This window comes from Bombina bombina, chromosome 3 (genome assembly GCF_027579735.1).
Source record: "Bombina bombina isolate aBomBom1 chromosome 3, aBomBom1.pri, whole genome shotgun sequence".
In the NCBI taxonomy this organism is placed as follows: Eukaryota; Metazoa; Chordata; class Amphibia; order Anura; family Bombinatoridae; genus Bombina; species Bombina bombina.
The window spans coordinates 985,982,718-986,003,620 of NC_069501.1; the positions used below are offsets into that span (position 1 = coordinate 985,982,718).

General features: G+C 43.7%; 1 protein-coding gene across 1 annotated transcript in view; it reads left to right on the forward strand.

The window, feature by feature from the left end:
• The window catches only part of ANKRD52 (ankyrin repeat domain 52), a 374,590-nt gene that overhangs the window by 131,292 nt on the left and 222,395 nt on the right, over positions 1-20,903 (forward strand). Inside the window, exons 11-12 of the mRNA XM_053705506.1 lie at positions 782-864; positions 944-1,061. Coding sequence (XP_053561481.1) covers positions 782-864; positions 944-1,061 — 201 coding nt within the window. The remainder of the gene's footprint in view (positions 1-781; positions 865-943; positions 1,062-20,903) is intronic.

Below are 20,903 nucleotides of genomic sequence, written 5' to 3' on the forward strand. Positions count from 1 at the left end.
ACAAGTATACAAGTAAAGGGGATAGTAAGGGCGTTGGAAGCTAATGATATCCATAGTGAGTATACTATTGTTATACATTACAATAGTATACTCACTTTGGATATCTTTAGCTTTCAGCGCCCTTACTATCGCCTTTACTTGTATACTAGTTTAATTAGGGGCTTGGTAAAGCTAAAGGTGTGAGTATTGTTCACAAAAAGAATAATTCCAGAAAAAGGTTATGATCTCAAAGCTGAAGTAGGTTCATGAGTAATTAGCAGAATCACTTCACAGAAAGGGTGGTTGATTCATGAACAAACTCTGAGGGGCTTCAAGAATTAATTGGATAAGCATAAAGCTATCCTACAAACTAGTACACTTTTAGAACATTTTGGGCAGACTTGTTGGGCCTATAGTTCTTATCTTCTGTCATAATCTATGTTTCTCACTCTTTGGAAAGTCAGGGCTCGCTCGTGTCTCTAAATGCATTGATTCATCTGGAGTCAGCCATACATAGCCTGGTAACCTCATTATATGTATTTGTGAAGACTACATACATCATTTGAAAATCTGAGATGGATTATGAAGAAAAATTGCACTACCTGATAATCATGTACACACTTTACCTTGACCTAAATGCATTCACCACAAGAGTCTTTCTGCAGTCATTATCGTTTTCAGTGTTGCGCATATACTTTTCAAGTTTACAAATGTTTGCCCAAATTTACATTCCCTCAGATCTCATGCTTAGTTCCCTAATAACTCTTTGCACTGTCTTGTCTTGCATATGTTTGTTTTGTAGGCGTGGAGTTCATGGCATGTTTCCCCTGCACTTAGCTGTTCTCTTTGGGTACTCGGATTGTTGTCGTAAGCTACTTTCCTCAGGTAAATGATAGATTCAGTGTATTACCTTAAATAGGCCATTTTCATATCCAGACTCAAATCCTATTAATATTTTTTTCAGGTCAGTTGTACAGCATTGTGTCTTCGTTGAGTAATGAACATGTGCTGTCTGCAGGCTTTGATATTAACACACCTGACAACCTCGGGAGGACCTGCCTCCATGCTGCTGCTTCGGGAGGGTGAGTCAAAGTAAAGAATCCTGCCCCTTTAGGGAAGTTAAGTCAAGATGTAAAGTTTCATGATTCATATTGAGAGTACAATTTAGAACCAATAAATCCTTTCCATTTTATCAGATTTGCTAGGTCTCTATTGTAATTAAAAGGGTCATGAAACCTAAAATTGTTATTTTCTTCTTATATGGAAAGAGTCCACAGCTGCATTCATTACTTTTGGGAAATAAGAACCTGACCACCAGGAGGAGGCAAAGGCAACCCAACCAAAGGCTTAAATACTCCTCACACTCCCCTCATCCCCCAATCATTCTCTGCCTTTCGTTCCAGGAGGATGGCAGAGAAGTGTCAGAATTTTTAATTTTTGTCTCTTATGGAGGGTAGTACTCTTTGGCATGGGACAGGAGTTTTAAGTAGTCCTGTCAGTCTCTCAGTGAGCGCTTAGATGAAAGTCCGGATATGCAGGGAGTTTCTTTCTGTGAAACCATCCCGACTCATATTAACAGCTCCTCAAGCAATCGGCATTGTTGAACTTCGCTGCCTGCTTTCTTCTCTCAAGTCCATGGCGGAGGCGATGCTACTATCCGTCACATTCGAAGGGCCGTGTTCCTGTTCCACGGCGTAGATTCCGGTAAGATCGTTTCGTTTTACTTTATTTGCAGTGTATTGTAATGTGAATGTTTCCAGAGAGGCTACTACCTTGCGGGTCTAACTATACATAAGGGTCTCAGTGAGTCTCTCTTAGTATCTTGGAATCGAGGGTTAATATCTCCTGAGGGGGGTTATAATCATGTTTGTTTATGTTTGTTATTCAACCTGCTTATGTGCGATGTTTACTGGGCTCATGGTTGGAACATTGAGGCCTTTGGAAGTGACACGGCCTTTTGTTTGGGCGAGCTTGTTTGGACTGTACAGTTCACCTTGTGTTTGGGCGTGACTACGTTCCCTTGTTCCATTTCCGCATTCCCGACCGCGTGGCGAAGAAAATTTTCTAGTCCGCATGGGTCTGGTCATAGGAGGTGGTGAGTTCCCCAGCCATTGGGGGTGTTGGGTGGCGTTTTAGTTTTCACTACTTTAGTCCATATTTAAATATCCTCTATCCAGTTATGGAGGATTCTGATGCTGACACTGTGTTAATTTCAGATTCAGTTACATAGGATTCTGATACTGAGACTATTTAGATTTCAGATTCTGTGCCCGGTGATGAATCCGGAGGGGCCTCGTTGACGCCTGTCATCCAGTTTTGTTCGGTATGCCATTTCAGAGCGCCTGGTTCCTCGGGCCTGGAGAATCAAGGGACTGCTGAGCCATCCGCCTCTGGGGGTCCTGTCCTCCGAGAGGCGAGTGCCCTACCAAATCATACTTCTGCACATGCGGGTAACCCGGTTTATGGTTCCTCCATGCGGGGTGGCATTTTCCCCCGGAGGTTGCAGCACGTTTTCGCTTCCACATAATGTTGGCGATTGTTAATCAGCAGAGTCCAGACGTTTATTTGAGAATATGCTTATGCCCTATTGTCCCGGGCCTTCTGCCTTGGGGAGGGCCTCTACAGTTCCCCACGGGAGTATCTGTCCCTGAGTGTTGTGCATTCCGTTACATGATTGCGCGTGTTGCTCATACATGTTTTTCAGTTATTGATTTATCCTATCGTTACCAGTTACGGGGAATTTCAGTCTGATAATTCGAATGGTGCACCTCATTAGACATGTGGGGATGAAGTAATCTCCTGATTGTCATTTGTTTGCGATCTTTCCCAGTTTTGTGTGATAGGTCTCTGTTTGGCTGGTCCTGCGGGTAGGCCTGTGTCTTTTTGGGCGTTAACCTCCGGGTTGCCTTAGATTTTATTTATATCCGATGTGATGTTTTTTATTTGTTTTTGTCTCCTTCTGGAACCTTCTGGGATTGATACTCTTTGTTACTTCTTTGGAAGTTGTTGGACATGTTAGTCCTCTGTTAGAAATGTCTGTTTTCAGTTTTTTCCCCTAAGAGGGAGAATTTATGCAGCTTGCCGGGTTGGGACCCTAGGTACAGGCTGATCCTGTCAGGTTTGTTCGGTCTTGCGGCTGTTCAGACATGTGGCGCTGTTCTGCTCGGCTGGTTTGGTAGAAGCGTTGAGTGCTCAGGTGGTTATTGTTTTTTTTTTTTTCATGTTCAACTAAGCATTCGAGAGGACCTGTGGGCCCGTGAGGTGGGACGGATTGTTTCAGTCCTTATAGCCTTCAGTCATAGATGACCGGGCAGGGAAATTTTTTCGCTGCGTCACTATCTGACATTTGGTTTCATCAGAACTTAGTTTCCTCCCCATGTGGTGGAGGGTTGGAGGCCTTAATGCCCCTTACCGCTATTGAACGGTTTGGCCTTCATTTTTTAGGCGTCGGGATTTGTCCTTTTGGGCTTGATCCAACAGCTTGTACAAGATAGCTGTCTAGCATGCAGAAGGTTTGCAGTTTGAAACCTGTTGCAGCTCTTGACACCTTGCAGTTGTACGCGTAAGCCGTTTCTAGTATATCTAGATTCAGATCTTACTCTTGACTGAGTTATAAGAGGCATTGCCTCCGGGTGAGTGGATCTCCTTTTAGGGATCTGTGTTTCCGGGTGATGGTTGTTCCCTGCGGGGACTTTTGTTTAGCTTGGGGTTCTCCGGAGCTGGGTAGGCTTAGTGCCTTCTCTTCCTTGTGTCCTCTGCTTGTGCGGAGGTGGTAGGGAGACTAGTCCTGTTAGTAGGATTTTTTTGGACCTCGAGGTATCCCTGGGTTGTCCTGATGCTTTGAGAAGTATCTTCAAACGACTTCTAGCCTTGCTCCTTGGCTAGGGGTGGTTCCTTCCTTTGGTCGAGGCTTTCGAGTTCTCTCGCTATCTGGATTTTCTGGATATGCATCCATACCCTTGCGCCTGGCTTTTTGGCCAGTTGGGGTGTTTAGTTCTAGGGTAAGGTTTGCCTGAACTATTGGGTACCCGGACCTGTTTTTCTCTCTGAGACTTCCGGTTGCTGAAGCTTCGCTTGGCCTTTTTACTGACCCAGTCTGGGTGGTTTTGGAATCTTGAATCTAAGGGCTGGTCGGGGTGTTCCACGGTAGTGGGAACTTGGGCTGTGTCCTTGCTCCATCTACCTAACCTTATCATGGTTGGCCAAGTTTTCTGAGTATTTTTTACTCTTTGTCACAAAGTAGCCCATGTCATCTGGTGGTTAGACGTGTGGCTTGAGCCTCAAGGGTGGTTGGTTCATACCCAACTGCTGGCGTTGGATGTCCAATTTTCTGCTGCGCCTTAGGGTTGCTTTCCCCTGGTCAGCTTGCCAGTGTTCCTGTGGATTCTCTGCTCTGCAGGCGAATGGGTTGGCTGTGCCTCTGCTCGACAAGCTACTTGTAGAGGATCCTTTTCTAGAACATCTGTGTTGGGAATTTCTCTTCCCATTAGCCGGTGCCTTTAGGCCTTGATGACAGTTGTTGCTCTTCCGGCATCATCCCTTTTCTTTAGGGGATATTCTCCTCTCTATGGAGTTAGAGTCCTTGCTTGGGGCTTCTCATGGATGGGAGGCGGAAAAGGTGGGGTTGGTTCCCCCTGGGGTCTTGCTGGCTCCAAGCAGACTTGTTGGCCCTTTATTTGATAGATCCTTAGGTCTATGGCCTTGTCTGTTTCAGAGTCGGGTTGTACTTGTGCTCTGTGGGGATGGCTGTGCTTTCCTTTACGCTCGTTCCTGTACCTGTTTCAGGATTATTTTGTTTCCCTGTCTTGGATCCTGGTGGCTGGGTTGGTCCAGCTAAGTGTGGGTCTGCAGGTCAGGATGGCGAGCGGTCTAAGGAACTGCGTTCGGGTTGCAGTCTCCTCTGGATGTGTGAACTTTGTTGAGTCTATCCTGTTAGCTTAGTCTGCTAGGGTATAGATTTTCCTTTCAGCTTGCTCCATTGATTAGAAGAGGGTTTACTCTTCCTTCGGATTCTGAGGGTATACTCTCCTTGTGGGGCCTCGATTGAGGTTTTGTGGTCCCCTTTTCAGGGACCTGTGTGTGTAGGTCTGGCGACTTAGGTTGCCTGGAACGTGCCCTCTGCCTGGGGGTTACCTTTTGTGGTCTGTTTCTTGCTTGACTGCTTCTTCTTCCTCGCAAATACCCTCTGTGTCGTCCTGTTGTGGATTCTGTGTTCTCAAACTTGGGGTTTTTCACCTTGGTGTATTACACACTTTTTCATGGTCAAATACTTTGGTATTCTATGGCCAGACACTGGGAGGACTTTGCCTCTTCAGTTGCATGCCGTGCTTGCAGGATATTGGAGAGACGTCTGTTCTGTCTCTGTGCCCGGTCTTATCCCGGGTTTCGCTTGGTATATTCGTGGCCTCCTTTCCCTGTTTGGGCCCCTTTGGGTCTCTGTGAGCTGGGCTCACTTGTGAAGGTGTTTCTTTTGTATTAGGGGACCTTTTGGTTTCCTTGGTTCTCATTTGCCTTGTTCCCTTGGGGGTTTCGGCTGGCGTCTCCTTCATTTCTGGAGATGAGCAGTGGGGGACCGTTTGTTGGTCGGCGGTGTCTCCTGGAGGACTGTTGGCTCAGTCAAGTCAGTTTGCAGTTTCTAGTTCGGCTTCTGGACTAACTGCGAGTCAGTGTCATTGGGGCTTTTCCTCTTAAAATTTTCTCGGCTTCGGACAAAGCAGGGTTTTTTTTTGGGTAGAGGTTCAGGCTTGGTGCCCTCAGTATGGGCCACCGATTGTACCCTCCTGTCTTGGCATTCAGTTTCCTCTATAGCTTGGGTATTGTTTTCCCAAAAGTAAAGAATGCAGCTGTGGACTCTTTCCATTTAAGAAGAAAAACATAAATTATGCTTACCTGATTTGCTTTTCTTCTAATGGAAAGAGTCCACAGCTCCCCACCCGTAATTTTCTGTGGGGCGTCCTTATATTCTTCTGGCACCTTTCACCCTGCTATTTCTTCTACTGTTCCTTGTTCCTCGGCAGAATGACTGGGGGATGAGGGGAGTGGGAAGGAGTAGTTAAGCCTTTGGCTGGGTTGTCTTTGCCTCCTCCTGGTGGCCAGGTTCTTATTTCCCAAAAGTAATAAATGCAGCTGTGGACTCTTTCCATCAGAAGAAAATGACATTATCAGGTAAGTATAATTTATGTTTCTCCTACATTGGTGTGTCCGGTCCACGGCTTCATCCTTACTTGTGGGATATTCTCATTCCCTACAGGAAATGGCAAAGAGAGCACACAGCAAAGCTGTCCATATAGCCCCCCCTCTGGCTCCGCCCCCCAGTCATTCTCTTTGCCGCTCTGTACAAGTAGCATCTCCACGGGGATGGTAAAGAGTATGTGGTGTTAGTTGTAGTTTTATTTCTTCTATCAAGAGTTTGTTATTTTAAAATAGTGCCGGTTTGTACTATTTACTCTACAACAGAAAGTGATGAAGATTTCTGTTAAAAGAGGAATATGATTTTAGCACCAGTAACTAAAATCCATTGCTGTTCCCACGCAGGGCTGTTGAAACCAGAGAACTTCAGTTGGGGGGAACAGTTTGCAGGCTTATCTGCTTCAGGTATGATCAGTCACTTTTCTAACAAGACCTAGTAATGCTAGAAGACTGTCAGTTTTCCCTTCTGGGATAGGTAAGCCATTTTCTTAGACTCAGTAACAGAATTAAGGCTTATAACTTGGGCTCTATGCTGGTTGACACTATTGTGGGCTAAGTCGCTTGGTTTTTATCATGTTTACGTGACATTTGGAGTGTTTTGCAAACTTTCAAACACTTTTGGGGAACTTTATTTGCGCCTGGCAGCCGTTTTGACACCTAATCTTGTCAGAAAGGCCCCTTCACTCTGGAATGCAGAGGGAGGAGGCCTCATTTTCGCGCCTCAGTTGCGCAGTTACCTTTCACTAGGCAGTTCATGCAGCTTCACGTGGAAGGTCCAGAGGCTTAGAAAAGGACTTCAGAGAGGCTTATTACTGTTGTGAATACCCCCTAAGGAAGGTAAACGCCGCAGCAAAGACTGTGGCAGGGACTGTAGTGTGTTTAAACCGGTTAATTGTTATTTTAGCTCCGGTTTGGTCATTTAGGGGTTAAGTGGCTTGAAAATTGGTGTGCAATACCTTCAAGGCATTAAGACACTGGGGTATAAATTTCATAAAGATCGGATATTTCTTTGATGTTTTTCTATCATTCAGAAATAAAGTGTGCCCTTTTTATTATTTAAAGAGACGGTAACGGTTTTGTTTAAAATTGTTTTTATTGCATTAAAAGTCTGCCTAAGTCTGTTTAACATGTCTGTACCTTCAGATAGCCTATGTTCTGTGTGTATGGAGGCCAAGGTGGTTCCCCCATTAAATGTATGTGCGAATTGTGCCATGGCGTCCAAACAGATTAAGGACAGTACTGTCACATTTAATAATGTTGCCCAAGATGATTCTTTAAATGAAGGTAGTGGGGATAGTTCATCATCCTCTCCTTCTGTGTCAATACCAGCTTTGCCCGCGCAGGCGATACCTAGTACATCTAGCGCACCAATGCTTGTTACTATGCAGCCATTAACAGCAGTAATGGATAATTCTCTAGCAGCATTTTTATCCAAACTGCCAGCATTTCCTAGAAAGCGTGATTGCTCAGTTTTAAATACAGAGGATGAGCAAGTAGGCGCAGAAGATAATTTATCTGTTATGCCCTCACATCAATCTGAGTTGGCAGGGAGGAAGGGTCTGTCCGAGGGAGAAATTTCTGACTCAGGAAAAATTTCTCAGCAGTCAGAAACTGATATTGTGGCATTTAAATTTAAGCTAGAACATCTCTGCGCTCTGCTTAAGGAGGTGCTAGCTACACTTGATGATTGTGATACTTTGGCGATTCCAGAGAAGTTATGCAAAATGGACAAATTCTTAGAGGTCCCAGTGCACGCTGATGCGTTTCCGATACCCAAGAGGGTGGCGGACATAGTGACTAAGGAGTGGGAGAAGCCAGGTGTACCTTTTGTTCCCCCTCCTATATTTAAGAAAATGCTCCCCATTGTCGACCCCAGAAGGGATGCATGGCAGACGGTCCCTAAGGTAGAGGGGGCAGTTTCAACGTTAGCTAAGCGCACAACTATTCCTATAGAGGACAGTTGCGCTTTCAAAGATCCTATGGATAAAAAATTGGAAGGATTGCTTAAGAAGATTTTTGTTCAGCAAGGTTTCCTTCTTCAACCAATTTCGTGCATTATTCCTGTCACCACGGCGGCGTCTTTTTGGTTCGATGAACTAGAAAATTCGCTCCATAAGGAGACTCCATATGATGAGGTCATGGACAGAATTCACGCACTAAAGTTGGCTAATTCCTTTATTTTGGATGCCGCTTTTCAGTTGGCTAAATTAGCGGCGAAAAATTCAGGTTTTGCAATAGTGGCGCGCAGGGCGCTTTGGCTAAAATCTTGGTCGGCGGATGTGTCGTCCAAAACAAAATTGCTTAATATTCCTTTCAAAGGTAAGACCCTTTTCGGGCCAGAATTGAAGGAGATTATTTCAGACATCACTGGGGGAAAGGGCCATGCCCTTCCACAGGATAGGCCTTTCAAAGCAAAAAATAAGTCTAATTTTCGTTTCTTTCGCAATTTCAGGATAGGACCGGCTTCTAACTCTGCAGCCTCTAGACAAGAGGGTAACACTTCCCAGCCTAAACCAGCATGGAAACCATTGCAAGGCTGGAACAAGGGGAAACAGGCCAAAAAGCCTGCTGCTGCTACCGAGACAGCATGAAGGGGTAGCCCCCGATCCGGGACCGGATCTAGTAGGGGGCAGACTTTCTCTCTTTGCTCAGGCTTGGGCAAGAGATGTTCCGGACCCCTGGGCACTAGAAATTGTTTCTCAGGGGTATCTTCTAGAGTTCAAGGAACTTCCTCCAAGGGGAAGGTTCCACATGTCTCGCTTATCTTTAGACCAGATAAAGAGACAGGCATTCTTACGTTGCGTAGAAGACCTATTAAAGATGGGAGTGATACACCCAGTTCCAACAGCGGAACAAGGACTGGGTTTTTACTCAAACCTGTTTGTAGTTCCCAAAAAAGAAGGAACTTTCAGGCCAATTCTGGACTTAAAAATTCTAAACAAATTCCTCAGAGTTCCATCATTCAAAATGGAAACCATTCGGACAATTTTACCAACGATCCAGGAGGGTCAATACATGACTACCGTGGACTTAAAGGATGCGTACCTGCATATTCCTATCCACAAAGATCACCATCAGTTCCTGAGGTTCGCCTTTCTGGACAAACATTACCAGTTCGTGGCTCTTCCGTTCGGTTTAGCCACTGCTCCCAGAATTTTCACAAAGGTGCTAGGGTCCCATCTAGCGGTGCTAAGACCGAGGGGCATTGCAGTAGCACCTTACCTAGACGACATTCTAATACAAGCGTCGTCCCTTCCCAAAGCAAGGGCTCATACAGACATTGTTTTAGCCTTTCTCAGATCTCACGGGTGGAAGGTGAACATAGAAAAAAGTTCCCTGTCCCCGTCCACAAGGGTTCCCTTTCTGGAACAATAATAGACTCCGTAGAAATGAAGATCTTTCTGACAGAGGTCAGGAAGTTAAAGCTTCTGAACGCTTGTCGAGTTCTTCAATCTATTCCTCAGCCCTCCATAGCTCAGTGCATGGAGGTAATAGGACTAATGGTTGCGGCAATGGACATGGTTCCTTTTGCTCTAATTCATTTAAGACCATTGCAACTGTGCATGCTCAAACAGTGGAATGGGGATTATGCAGACTTGTCTCCCCAGATTCAAATGGACCAGAAAACCAGAGACTCACTCCTCTGGTGGTTGTCTCAGGATCACCTGTCTCAGGGAATGAGTTTCCGCAGGCCAGAGTGGATCATTGTTACGACCAACGCCAGTCTCTTAGGCTGGGGCGCGGTCTGGGACTCCCTGAAAGCTCAGGGTCTATGGTCTCGGGAAGAGTCTCTCCTCCCGATAAACATTTTGGAACTGGGAGCGATATTCAATGCGCTCCTGGCTTGGCCTCAACTAGCGAAGGCCAAATTCATAAGATTTCAGTCGGACAACATGACGACTGTAGCGTACATCAATCATCAGGGAGGGACAAAGAGTTCCCTGGCGATGAGAGAGGTTTCCAAGATCATCAAATGGGCAGAGGATCACTCCTGCCATCTATCTGCAATTCACATCCCAGGAGTAGACAACTGGGAGGCGGATTATTTGAGTCGTCAGACTTTCCATCCGGGGGAGTGGGAACTTCACTCGGAGGTCTTTGCCCAGTTAACTCAACTATGGGGCATTCCAGATATGGATCTGATGGCGTCTCGTCAGAACTCCAAGGTTCCACGCTACGGGTCCAGATCCAGGGATCCCAAGGCGACACTAGTAGATGCATTAGTGGCGCCTTGGTCGTTCAATCTAGCTTATGTGTTTCCACTGTTTCCTCTCCTTCCCAGGCTAGTAGCCAGGATCAAACAGGAGAAGGCTTCGGTGATTCTAATAGCTCCTGCATGGCCACGCAGGACTTGGTATGCAGACCTGGTGAATATGTCATCGGCTCCACCATGGAAGCTACCTTTGAGACAGGACCTTCTAGTACAAGGTCCATTCGAACATCCAAATCTAGTTTCTCTGCAACTGACTGCTTGGAAATTGAACGCTTGATTCTATCTAAGCGTGGGTTTTCGGAATCTGTTATAGATACTCTGGTTCAGGCCAGAAAACCTGTGACCAGGAAAATTTACCATAAGATATGGCAAAAATATATCTGTTGGTGCGAATCCAAGGGTTACTCATGGAGTAAAATTAGGATTCCAAGGATACTTTCCTTTCTCCAAGAGGGTTTGGCGAAAGGTCTGTCAGCTAGTTCTCTAAAAGGACAGATATCTGCTCTGTCTGTTTTGTTGCACAAACGTCTGGCAGCCGTGCCAGATGTACAAGCGTTTGTACAGGCGTTAGTCAGAATCAAGCCTTTCTACAGACCTATGACTCCTCCATGGAGTCTAAACTTAGTTCTTTCAGTTCTTCAAGGGGTTCCGTTTGAACCTTTACATTCCATAGATATTAAGTTACTATCTTGGAAAGTTCTGTTTTTGGTTGCTATTTCTTCTGCTAGAAGAGTTTCTGAATTGTCTGCTTTGCAGTGTACTTCACCCTATCTGGTATTCCATACAGATAAGGTAGTTTTACGTACCAAGCCTGGTTTTCTTCCAAAGGTGGTTTCCAACAGGAATATTAACCAGGAAATAGTTGTTCCTTCTCTGTGTCCGAATCCAGTTTCAAAGAAGGAACGTTTGTTACATAACCTAGATGTGGTTTGTGCTTTAAAATTCTATTTAGAAGCAACAAAGGATTTCAGACAGACATCATCCTTGTTTGTCGTCTATTCTGGTAAGAGGAGAGGTCAGAAAGCTACTGCTACCTCTCTTTCCTTTTGGCTAAAAAGCATCATCCGATTGGCTTATGAGACTGCCGGACGGCAGCCTCCTGAACGAATTACAGCTCACTCTACTAGAGCTGTGGCTTCCACATGGGCCTTCAAGAATGAGGCTTCTGTTGAACAGATCTGTAAGGCAGTGACTTGGTCTTCTCTGCATACATTTTCCAAATTTTACAAATTCGATACTTATGCTTCTTCGGAGGCTATTTTTGGGAGAAAGGTTTTGCAAGCAGTGGTGCCTTCCGTTTTAGGTTACGTGACTTGTTCCCTCCCTTCATCCGTGTCCTAAAGCTTTGGTATTGGTTCCCACAAGTAAGGATGAAGCCGTGGACTGGACACACCAATGTAGGAGAAAACAGAATTTATGTTTACCTGATAAATTTCTTTCTCCTACGGTGTGTCCGGTCCACGGCCCGCCCTGGCTTTTAGTCAGGTTTAAAATTTTTGTTTTTTGTACACTACAGTCACCACGGCACCTTATGGTTTCTCCTTTTTCTCCTAACCGTCGGTCGAATGACTGGGGGGCGGAGCCAGAGGGGGGGCTATATGGACAGCTTTGCTGTGTGCTCTCTTTGCCATTTCCTGTAGGGAATGAGAATATCCCACAAGTAAGGATGAAGCTGTGGACCGGACACACCGTAGGAGAAAGAAATTTATCAGGTAAACATAAATTCTGTTTTTTATGATTTAGAAAGAGCATGCAATTTTCCAATTTACTCCTGTTCTATAATTTGATTTCTTCTCTTGGTATCCGTAGTTGAAAAGCATATTTAGATAGACTCAGAAGCAGCAATGCACTCCTGGGGACTAACTGCTGATTGGTGTCTGCCCATATATGCCTATCCATTCTCACCGAATGTGTTAAACTAGTTCCCAGTAGTGCATTGCTGCCCTTTTAGCATTGGATACCAAGAGAATAAAGCAAATTTAATAATAGAAGTAAATTGTAAAGTTGTTTAAAATGACATGCTCTATCTGACTCATGAATGAAAAGTTTTGGATTTTATGCTCCTTTAATTCCTTTACACGACAAATACTTGTGATACTTACAGCTGCGCGCATGTACCTTTTTAGCACTATAAGCGTAACATTGTTAAAGACATAGCAGCCATCTCAAGAGCTCACCTAAATATCCTGCCATGGAAAGGTGCTAAGTTTTAACAAAGGATACTTTTTAAAACACAAAAGAAAAAAATCAACATAATGGGTTGGAAAGCTTCATTCTCACCCTTTCTGAATAATGAATGTTTAAGTTTTTGGGATATTCCAGCCAAAATTGGAAACCACATGGATGCATTTCAGTATTGAACATAAGCATTTTTGTAATATACATGCATTAGCAAAAATGCTTCTAATAAAAGCTATAGCTGTTTTAAAAGTGTATTTACATATGCAACGTGCACCAGCATTTTAAACACAGTACTTGCACAGAGAGCCTAAGGTGCTTGTGCCATCTGGTAATGACTCACTTTAATTGCTGACATGATACATGCCCTAGTGATGATCTGAGCAGCTGCAGTATTTAAAATGTGGGTGCAGTGACAATATCGAGCTATGCTTCACATGCATCTGCAAAGAAAAAATGTTAACACTAAAACAGTGATAACTTTTACTAGAAGCATTTCTCTTGCTAAGTGTATTCAGTCCACGGGTCATCCATTACTTATGGGATATATTCCCTTCCCAACAGGAAGTTGCAAGAGGATCACCCAAGCAGAGCTGCTATATAGCTCCTCCCCTCACATGTCATATCCAGTCATTCTCTTGCAACCCTCAACATAGGAAGGTCGTGAGAGGAGTGTGGAGTTTTTTATATTTAATTATTTCTTCAATCAAAAGTTTATTTTTAAATGGCACCGGAGTGTGCTGTTTTTTCTCTCAGGCAGTATTTAGAAGAAGAATCTGCCTGCGTTTTTTCTATGATCTTAGCAGAAGTAACTAAGATCCACTGGCTGTTCTCGCACATTCTGAGGAGTGGGGTAACTTCAGAAAGGGAATAGCATGTGGGGTTTTCCTGCAAATAAGGTATGTGCAGTAAAATATTTTTCTAAGGAATGGAATTGACTAAGAAAATACTGCTGATACCGATGTAATGTAAGTACAGCCTTAAATGCAGTAGTAGCGACTGGTATCAGGCTGATGAATGTATGTGCAGTAAAGTAATTTTCTAAGGAATGGAATTTGACTAATAAAATGCTGTTAATACTGAAGTAATGTATGAGCCTTAACTGTAGTAGAAGTGACTGGTAGCAGGCTTATCTATAACAATACATAACCTTTAAAATTGATGTTTTTAAAACGTTTACTGGCATGTTAATCGTTTTTTGTGAGGTACATTGGTGATAAAACTTATTGGGGCATGATTTTTTCCACATGGCTGTCGTATATTTCTGCATAGAATCAGTTAACTGAGGCTTTTCCACTGTTGTAATATGAGTGGGAGGGGCCTATTTTAGCGTTTTTTTGCGCAGTAAAAATTCAGTCAGTCTTCCTGCTTCTTCCTCCATGATCCAGGACGTCTCTAGAGAGCTCAGGGGATTTCAAAAATCATTTTGAGGGAGGTAATCGGTCACAGCAGACCTGTGACAGTGTGCTTGACTGTGTTAAAAACGTTAATTCTTATATTGATTATCCGTTTTGGGTATTAAGGGGTTAATCATCCATTTGCTAGTGGGTGCAATGCTCTGCTAACTTAATACATTTACTGTGAAAATTTGGTTGCTATAACTGATTTGGTTCATTGTTATTTCAACTGTGAAAGGTTTTTGTGCTTCTTAAAGGCGCAGTAGCGTTTTTTATATTGCTTGTAAATTTATTTGAAAGTATTTTCCAAGCTTGCTAGTCTCATTGCTAGTCTGTTTAAACATGTCTGACACAGATGAATCTGTTTGTTCACTATGTTTGAAGGCCAATGTGGAACCCCATAGAAAGATGTGTACTAAATGCATTGATTTCACTTTAAATAATAAAGGTCAGTCTTTATCTATAAAGGAATTATCACCAGACAACGAGGGGGAAGTTATGCCGACTAACTCCCCTCACGTGTCAGTACCTTCGCCTCCCGCCCAGGAGGCGCGTGATATTGTGGCGCCAAATACATCAGAGAGGCCCATACAAATCACTTTACAAGACATGGCTAATGTTATGACAGAAGTATTATCTAAACTGCCAGAATTAAGAGGCAAGCGCGATAGCTCTGGGATAAGGACAGAGCGCGCTGATGATGTGAGAGCCATGTCCGATACTGCGTCACAATTTGCAGAACATGAGGACGGAGAGCTTCATTCTGTGGGTGACGGATCTGATCCAGGGAGACCGGATTCAGAGATCTCTAATTTTAAATTTAAGCTTGAGAACCTCCGTGTATTGCTAGGGGAGGTCTTAGCGGCTCTGAATGACTGTAATACAGTTGCAATTCCAGAGAAATTATGTAGGCTGGATAGATACTATGCGGTGCCGGTGTGTACTGACGATTTTCCTATACCTAAAAGGCTTACATAGATTATTGGCAAGGAGTGGGATAGACCCGGTGTGCCCTTTTCCCCTCCTCCTATATTTAGAAAAATGTTTCCAATAGACGCCACCACACGAGACTTATGGCAGACAGTCCCTAAGGTGGAGGGAGCAGTTTCTACTTTAGCTAAGCATACCACTATCCCGGTGGAGGATAGTTGTGCTTTTTCGGATCCAATGGATAAAAAATTAGAAGGTTACCTTAAGAAAATGTTTGTTCAACAAGGTTTTATCTTACAGCCCCTTGCATGCATTGCGCCTGTCACTGCTGCTGCAGCATTCTGGTTTGAGTCTCTGGAAGAGGCCATTCGCACAGCTCCATTGGATGAGATTATGGACAAGCTTAAAGCACTTAAGCTAGCTAACGCATTTGTTTCTGATGCCGTTGTACATTTAACCAAACTAACGGGTAAGAACTCCGGATTCGCCATCCAGGCGTGCAGAGCGCTATGGCTTAAATCTTGGTCAGCTGACGTGACTTCTAAATCCAAATTGCTTAATATTCCTTTCAAAGGGCAGACCTTATTCAGGCCCGGATTGAAAGAAATTATTGCTGACATTACTGGAGGTAAGGGTCATACTCTTCCTCAGGACAGGGCCAAATCAAAGGCCAAACAGTCTAATTTCTCCAACATTGGTGTGTCCGGTCCACGGCGTCATCCATTACTTGTGGGATGTTCTCCTCCCCTACAGGGAAAGGCAAGGAGAGCACACAGCAAGAGCTGTCCATATAGCTCCCCCTCTGGCTCCGCCCCCCAGTCATTCTCCTTGCCGCTCTGAACAACTAGCATCTCCACGGGGATGGTGAGGAGTTTGTGGTGTTAGTTGTAGTTTTTTATTTCTTCTATCAAGAGTTTGTTATTTTAAAATAGTGCTGGTATGTACTATTTACTCTGAAACAGAAAGAGATGAAGAGTTCTGTTTAAAAGAGTATGATTTTAGCAGGAGTAACTAAAATCGATTGCTGTTCCCACACAGGACTGTTGAGATGAGAGAACTTCAGTTGGGGGGAACAGTTTGCAGACTTTTCTGCTCAAGGTATGACTAGCCATTTTCTAACAAGACTGTGTAATGCTGGAAGGCTGTCATTTTTCCCTCATGGGGATCGGTAAGCCATTTTCTTAGACTTAGAAAGAATAAAGGGCTTATTATGGGCTATTAACTGGTGGGCACTCTTAAGGGCTAAATCGATTGTTTATTTAAGTTTTTATTTAAAGTTTGAAGTGGATTTCACACTTTTATTATTTGGGGAACGTTTTTTATCACCAGGCACTAGTTAAGACACCTTCCCAGTCAGGAAGGGCCTTTCAGTGTATTAGGCAGAGCCTCATTTTCGCGCCATTATTGTGCAGTTTCTTTTAAGTACAGTGCATGCAGATGCATGTGAGAGGGTCTGGTGTCCACTGGTGTTCCTAGAAGGCTTGAAATACCCCCCTGGGATAGTTGAAGTCACAACAAAGGCTGTGGCTGGGACTGTAGTGGGGATAAAATTGCAAACGGCTCCGGTTTCCACATTTTAAGGGTTAACAGCTTGAAAATTGGGGTGCAATACTTTGAAAATGGTGAAAATGTGGTAAAGATTGGATAATTCCTTCATAGTTTTTCACATATTCAGTAATAAAGTGTGCCCTGTTTAACATTTAAAGAGACAGTAACTGTTTTGTTTTAAAACGGTTTTTGTACTTTATTAACCAGTTTAAGCCTGTTTAACATGTCTGTACCTTCTGATAGATCATGTTCTGTATGTATGGAAGCCAATGTGGTTCCCCCTTCAAATATATGTGATAATTGTGCCATAGCGTCCAAACACAGTAAGGACAGTATTGTCACAAATAGTAAGGTTGCCCAGGATGATTCCTCAGATGAAGGAAGTAGAGATAGTTCTACATCTTCTCCTTCTGTGTCTATACCAGTTATGCCCGCGCAGACGACCCCTAGTACTTCTAGCGCGCCAATGCTTGTTACTATGCAACAATTGACGGCAGTAATGGATAACTCCATAGCTAATATTTTATCCAAAATGCCAGCATTTCAGAGAAAGCGCGATTGCTCTGTTTTAAACACTGTAGAGCAGGAGGGCGCTGATGATAATTTTTCTGTCATACCCTCACACCAGTCTGAAGTGGCAGTGAGGGAGGGTTTCTCAGATGGAGAAATTTCTGATACAGGAAGAATTTCTCAGCAGGCAGAACCTGATGTTGTGACATTTAAATTGAAATCAGAGCATCTCCGCGCATTACTTAAGGAGGCGCTATCTACTCTGGATGATTGTGACAATCTGGTCATCCCAGAAAACTTGTGCAAGATGGACAAGTTCCTAGAGGTCCCGGTGCACCCTGATGCCTTTCCGATACCTAAACGGGTGGCGGACATAGTGAATAAGGAGTGGGAGAAGCCAGGCATACCTTTTGTCCCTCCTCCTATATTTAAGAAATTGTTCCCTATGGTCGACCCCAGGAAGGACATATGGCAAACAGTCCCTAAGGTCGAGGGGGCGGTTTCTACACTAGCCAAACGCACGACCATTCCCATTGAGGACAATTGTGCTTTCAAAGATCCTATGGATAAAAAAATTGGAGGGTTTGCTTAATAAGATTTTTGTACAGCAAGGTTACCTCCTTCAACCTACTTTGTGCATTGTTCCTGTCACTACAGCGGCGTGGTTCTGGTTCGAGGAACTAGAAAAGTCGCTCAGTAGGGAGACTCCGTATGAGGAAGTCATGGACAGAATTCACGCACTTAAGTTAGCTAATTCCTTTATTTTAGACACCGCTTTGCAGTTAGCGAGATTAGCGGCGAAAAATTCAGGGTTTGCAATTGTGGCGCGCAGAGCGCTCTGGCTAAAGTCTTGGTCGGCGGATGTATCTTCCAAGACAAAATTGCTTAATATCCCTTTCAAAGGTAAGACCCTTTTCTCCAACATAGGTGTGTCCGGTCCACGGCGTCATCCTTACTTGTGGGATATTCTCTTCCCCAACAGGAAATGGCAAAGAGCCCAGCAAAGCTGGTCACATGATCCCTCCTAGGCTCCGCCTACCCCTGTCATTCTCTTTGCCGTTGTACAGGCAACATCTCCACGGAGATGGCTTAGAGTTTTTTAGTGTTTAACTGTAGTTTTTCATTATTCAATCAAGAGTTTGTTATTTTCAAATAGTGCTGGTACGTACTATTTACTCAGAAACAGAAAAGAGATGAAGAATTCTGTTTGTATGAGGAAAATGATTTTAGCAACCGTAACTAAAATCCATGGCTGTTCCACACAGGACTGTTGAGAGCAATTAACTTCAGTTGGGGGAACAGTTTGCAGTCCTTTGCTGCTTGAGGTATGACACATTCTAACAAGACGATGTAATGCTGGAAGCTGTCATTTTCCCTATGGGATCCGGTAAGCCATGTTTATTACGATTGTAAATAAGGGCTTCATAAGGGCTTATTTAGACTGTAGACCTTTTTTGGGCTAAATCGATTGATATTAACACTTATTTAGCCTTGAGGAATCATTTATTCTGGGTATTTTGATATAATAATATCGGCAGGCATTGTTTTAGACACCTTATTCTTTAGGGGCTTTCCCAAAGCATAGGCAGAGTCTCATTTTCGCGCCGGTGTTGCGCACTTGTTTTTGAGAGGCATGGCATGCAGTCGCATGTGAGAGGAGCTCTGATACTTATAAAAGACTTCTGAAGGCGTCATTTGGTATCGTATTCCCCTTTGGGTTTGGTTGGGTCTCAGCAAAGCAGATACCAGGGACTGTAAAGGGGTTAAAGCTTAAAACGGCTCCGGTTCCGTTATTTTAAGGGTTAAAGCTTCCAAAATTGGTGTGCAATATTTTCAAGGCTTTAAGACACTGTGGTGAAAGTTTGGTGAATTTTGAACAATTCCTTCATGTTTTTTCGCAATTGCAGTAATAAAGTGTGTTCAGTTTAAAATTTAAAGTGACAGTAACGGTTTTATTTCAAAACGTTTTTTGTACTTTCTTATCAAGTTTATGCCTGTTTAACATGTCTGAACTACCAGATAGACTGTGTTCTGAATGTGGGGAAGCCAGAATTCCTATTCATTTAAATAAATGTGATTTATGTGATATTGACAATGATGCCCAAGATGATTCCTCAAGTGAGGGGAGTAAGCATGGTACCGCATCATTCCCTCCTTCGTCTACACGAGTCTTGCCCACTCAGGAGGCCCCTAGTACATCTAGCGCGCCAATACTCCTTACTATGCAACAATTAACGGCTGTAATGGATAATTCTGTCAAAAACATTTTAGCCAAAATGAACCCTTGTCAGCGTAAGCGTGGATGCTCTGTTTTAGTTACTGAAGAGCATGACGACGCTGATATTAATATCTCTGAAGGGCCCCTAACCCAATCTGAGGGGGCCAGGGAGGTTTTGTCTGAGGGAGAAATTACTGATTTAGGGAACATTTCTCAGCAGGCTGAATCTGATGTGATTACTTTTAAATTTAAATTGGAACATCTCCGCATTTTGCTTAAGGAGGTATTATCCACTCTGGATGATTGTGAAAATTTGGTCATCCCAGAGAAACTATGTAAAATGGACAAGTTCCTAGAGGTGCCGGGGCTCCCAGAAGCTTTTCCTATACCCAAGCGGGTGGCGGACATTGTTAATAAAGAATGGGAAAGGCCCGGTATTCCTTTCGTCCCTCCCCCCATATTTAAAAAATTGTTTCCTATGGTCGACCCCAGAAAGGACTTATGGCAGTCAGTCCCCAAGGTCGAGGGAGCGGTTTCTACTTTAAACAAACGCACCACTATTCCCATAGAGCAGAGCTTTCCAAACTTTTCATCTTGGTGACACACTTTTTAGACCTACATCATTTTGTGACACAGTAAATCGGTTGTACTAGCAAAAAGGAGGTTAAACTTACTTGTTTTAAGAGATACGGACACATACATAAATTATATAATAATGAAATTTACAAGTAACAGTATGTATGTGAAATAATTAAAAAAAAGATTTTAATAACTACACCAAAAGCTACTTACTATTTTAATGGGATGTATGAGGTTGATGGGATGTATGAGGTTGATGGGATGAACACAATTTCTGAATATTTGGTGGAATATTAGATAAAGACGCATTTCATCATCAAGCATTTTTAAGCTTCCACTTCCTATCTATATATCAAGAGCAGCAATGCACTACTGGGAGCTAGCTGCAAAAAAAAATCCCACTGACTTCAGCTCAGTGTTTAAGCTGCCGCCCTCAGAGCTCGGTGAGTCCGATTGACTACTGCCCATGCTGCAAACACATTGCTGTCCCACTCACTGACTACACATGCAGTCACGAGCCAATTAAGGAGACTACACGTGCAGTCAGGAGCCAATGTGCCGCCAAAGGGAATAGTTTCAGTTCCCAGTGAGCTGCGCAAATAGGTTAAGATGATCTGTGACCCCCTAGGTATCAATAACGTGTCAACCATGTGATATGCGTAGCAGGCAGGCGGAAAGTCAGAAACCACCCCCCCCCCCCAAAAAAAATTTAAAAATTTGTGCTGAAGCAGGGACACACCTACACACTGCTGCCGACACACTAGTGTGTCCCGACACACAGTTTGGAAAGCACTGCCATAGAGGATAGTTGTGCTTTCAAAGATCCTATGGATAAAAAATTAGAAGGTTTGCTTAAAAAGATGTTTGTTCAGCAGGGTTACCTTCTACAACCCATTTCATGCATTGTCCCTGTCACTACAGCCGCATATTTCTGGTTTGATGAACTGATTAAGGTGCTCGATAGTGACTCTCCTCCTTATGAGGAGATTATGGACAGAGTCAATGCTCTCAAATTGGCTAATTCTTTCACTCTAGACGCCTCTTTGCAATTGGCTAAGTTAGCGGCTAAGAATTCTGGGTTTGCTATTGTGGCGCGCAGAGCGCTTTGGTTGAAATCTTGGTCGGCTGATGCGTCTTCCAAGAACAAGCTACTAAATATTCC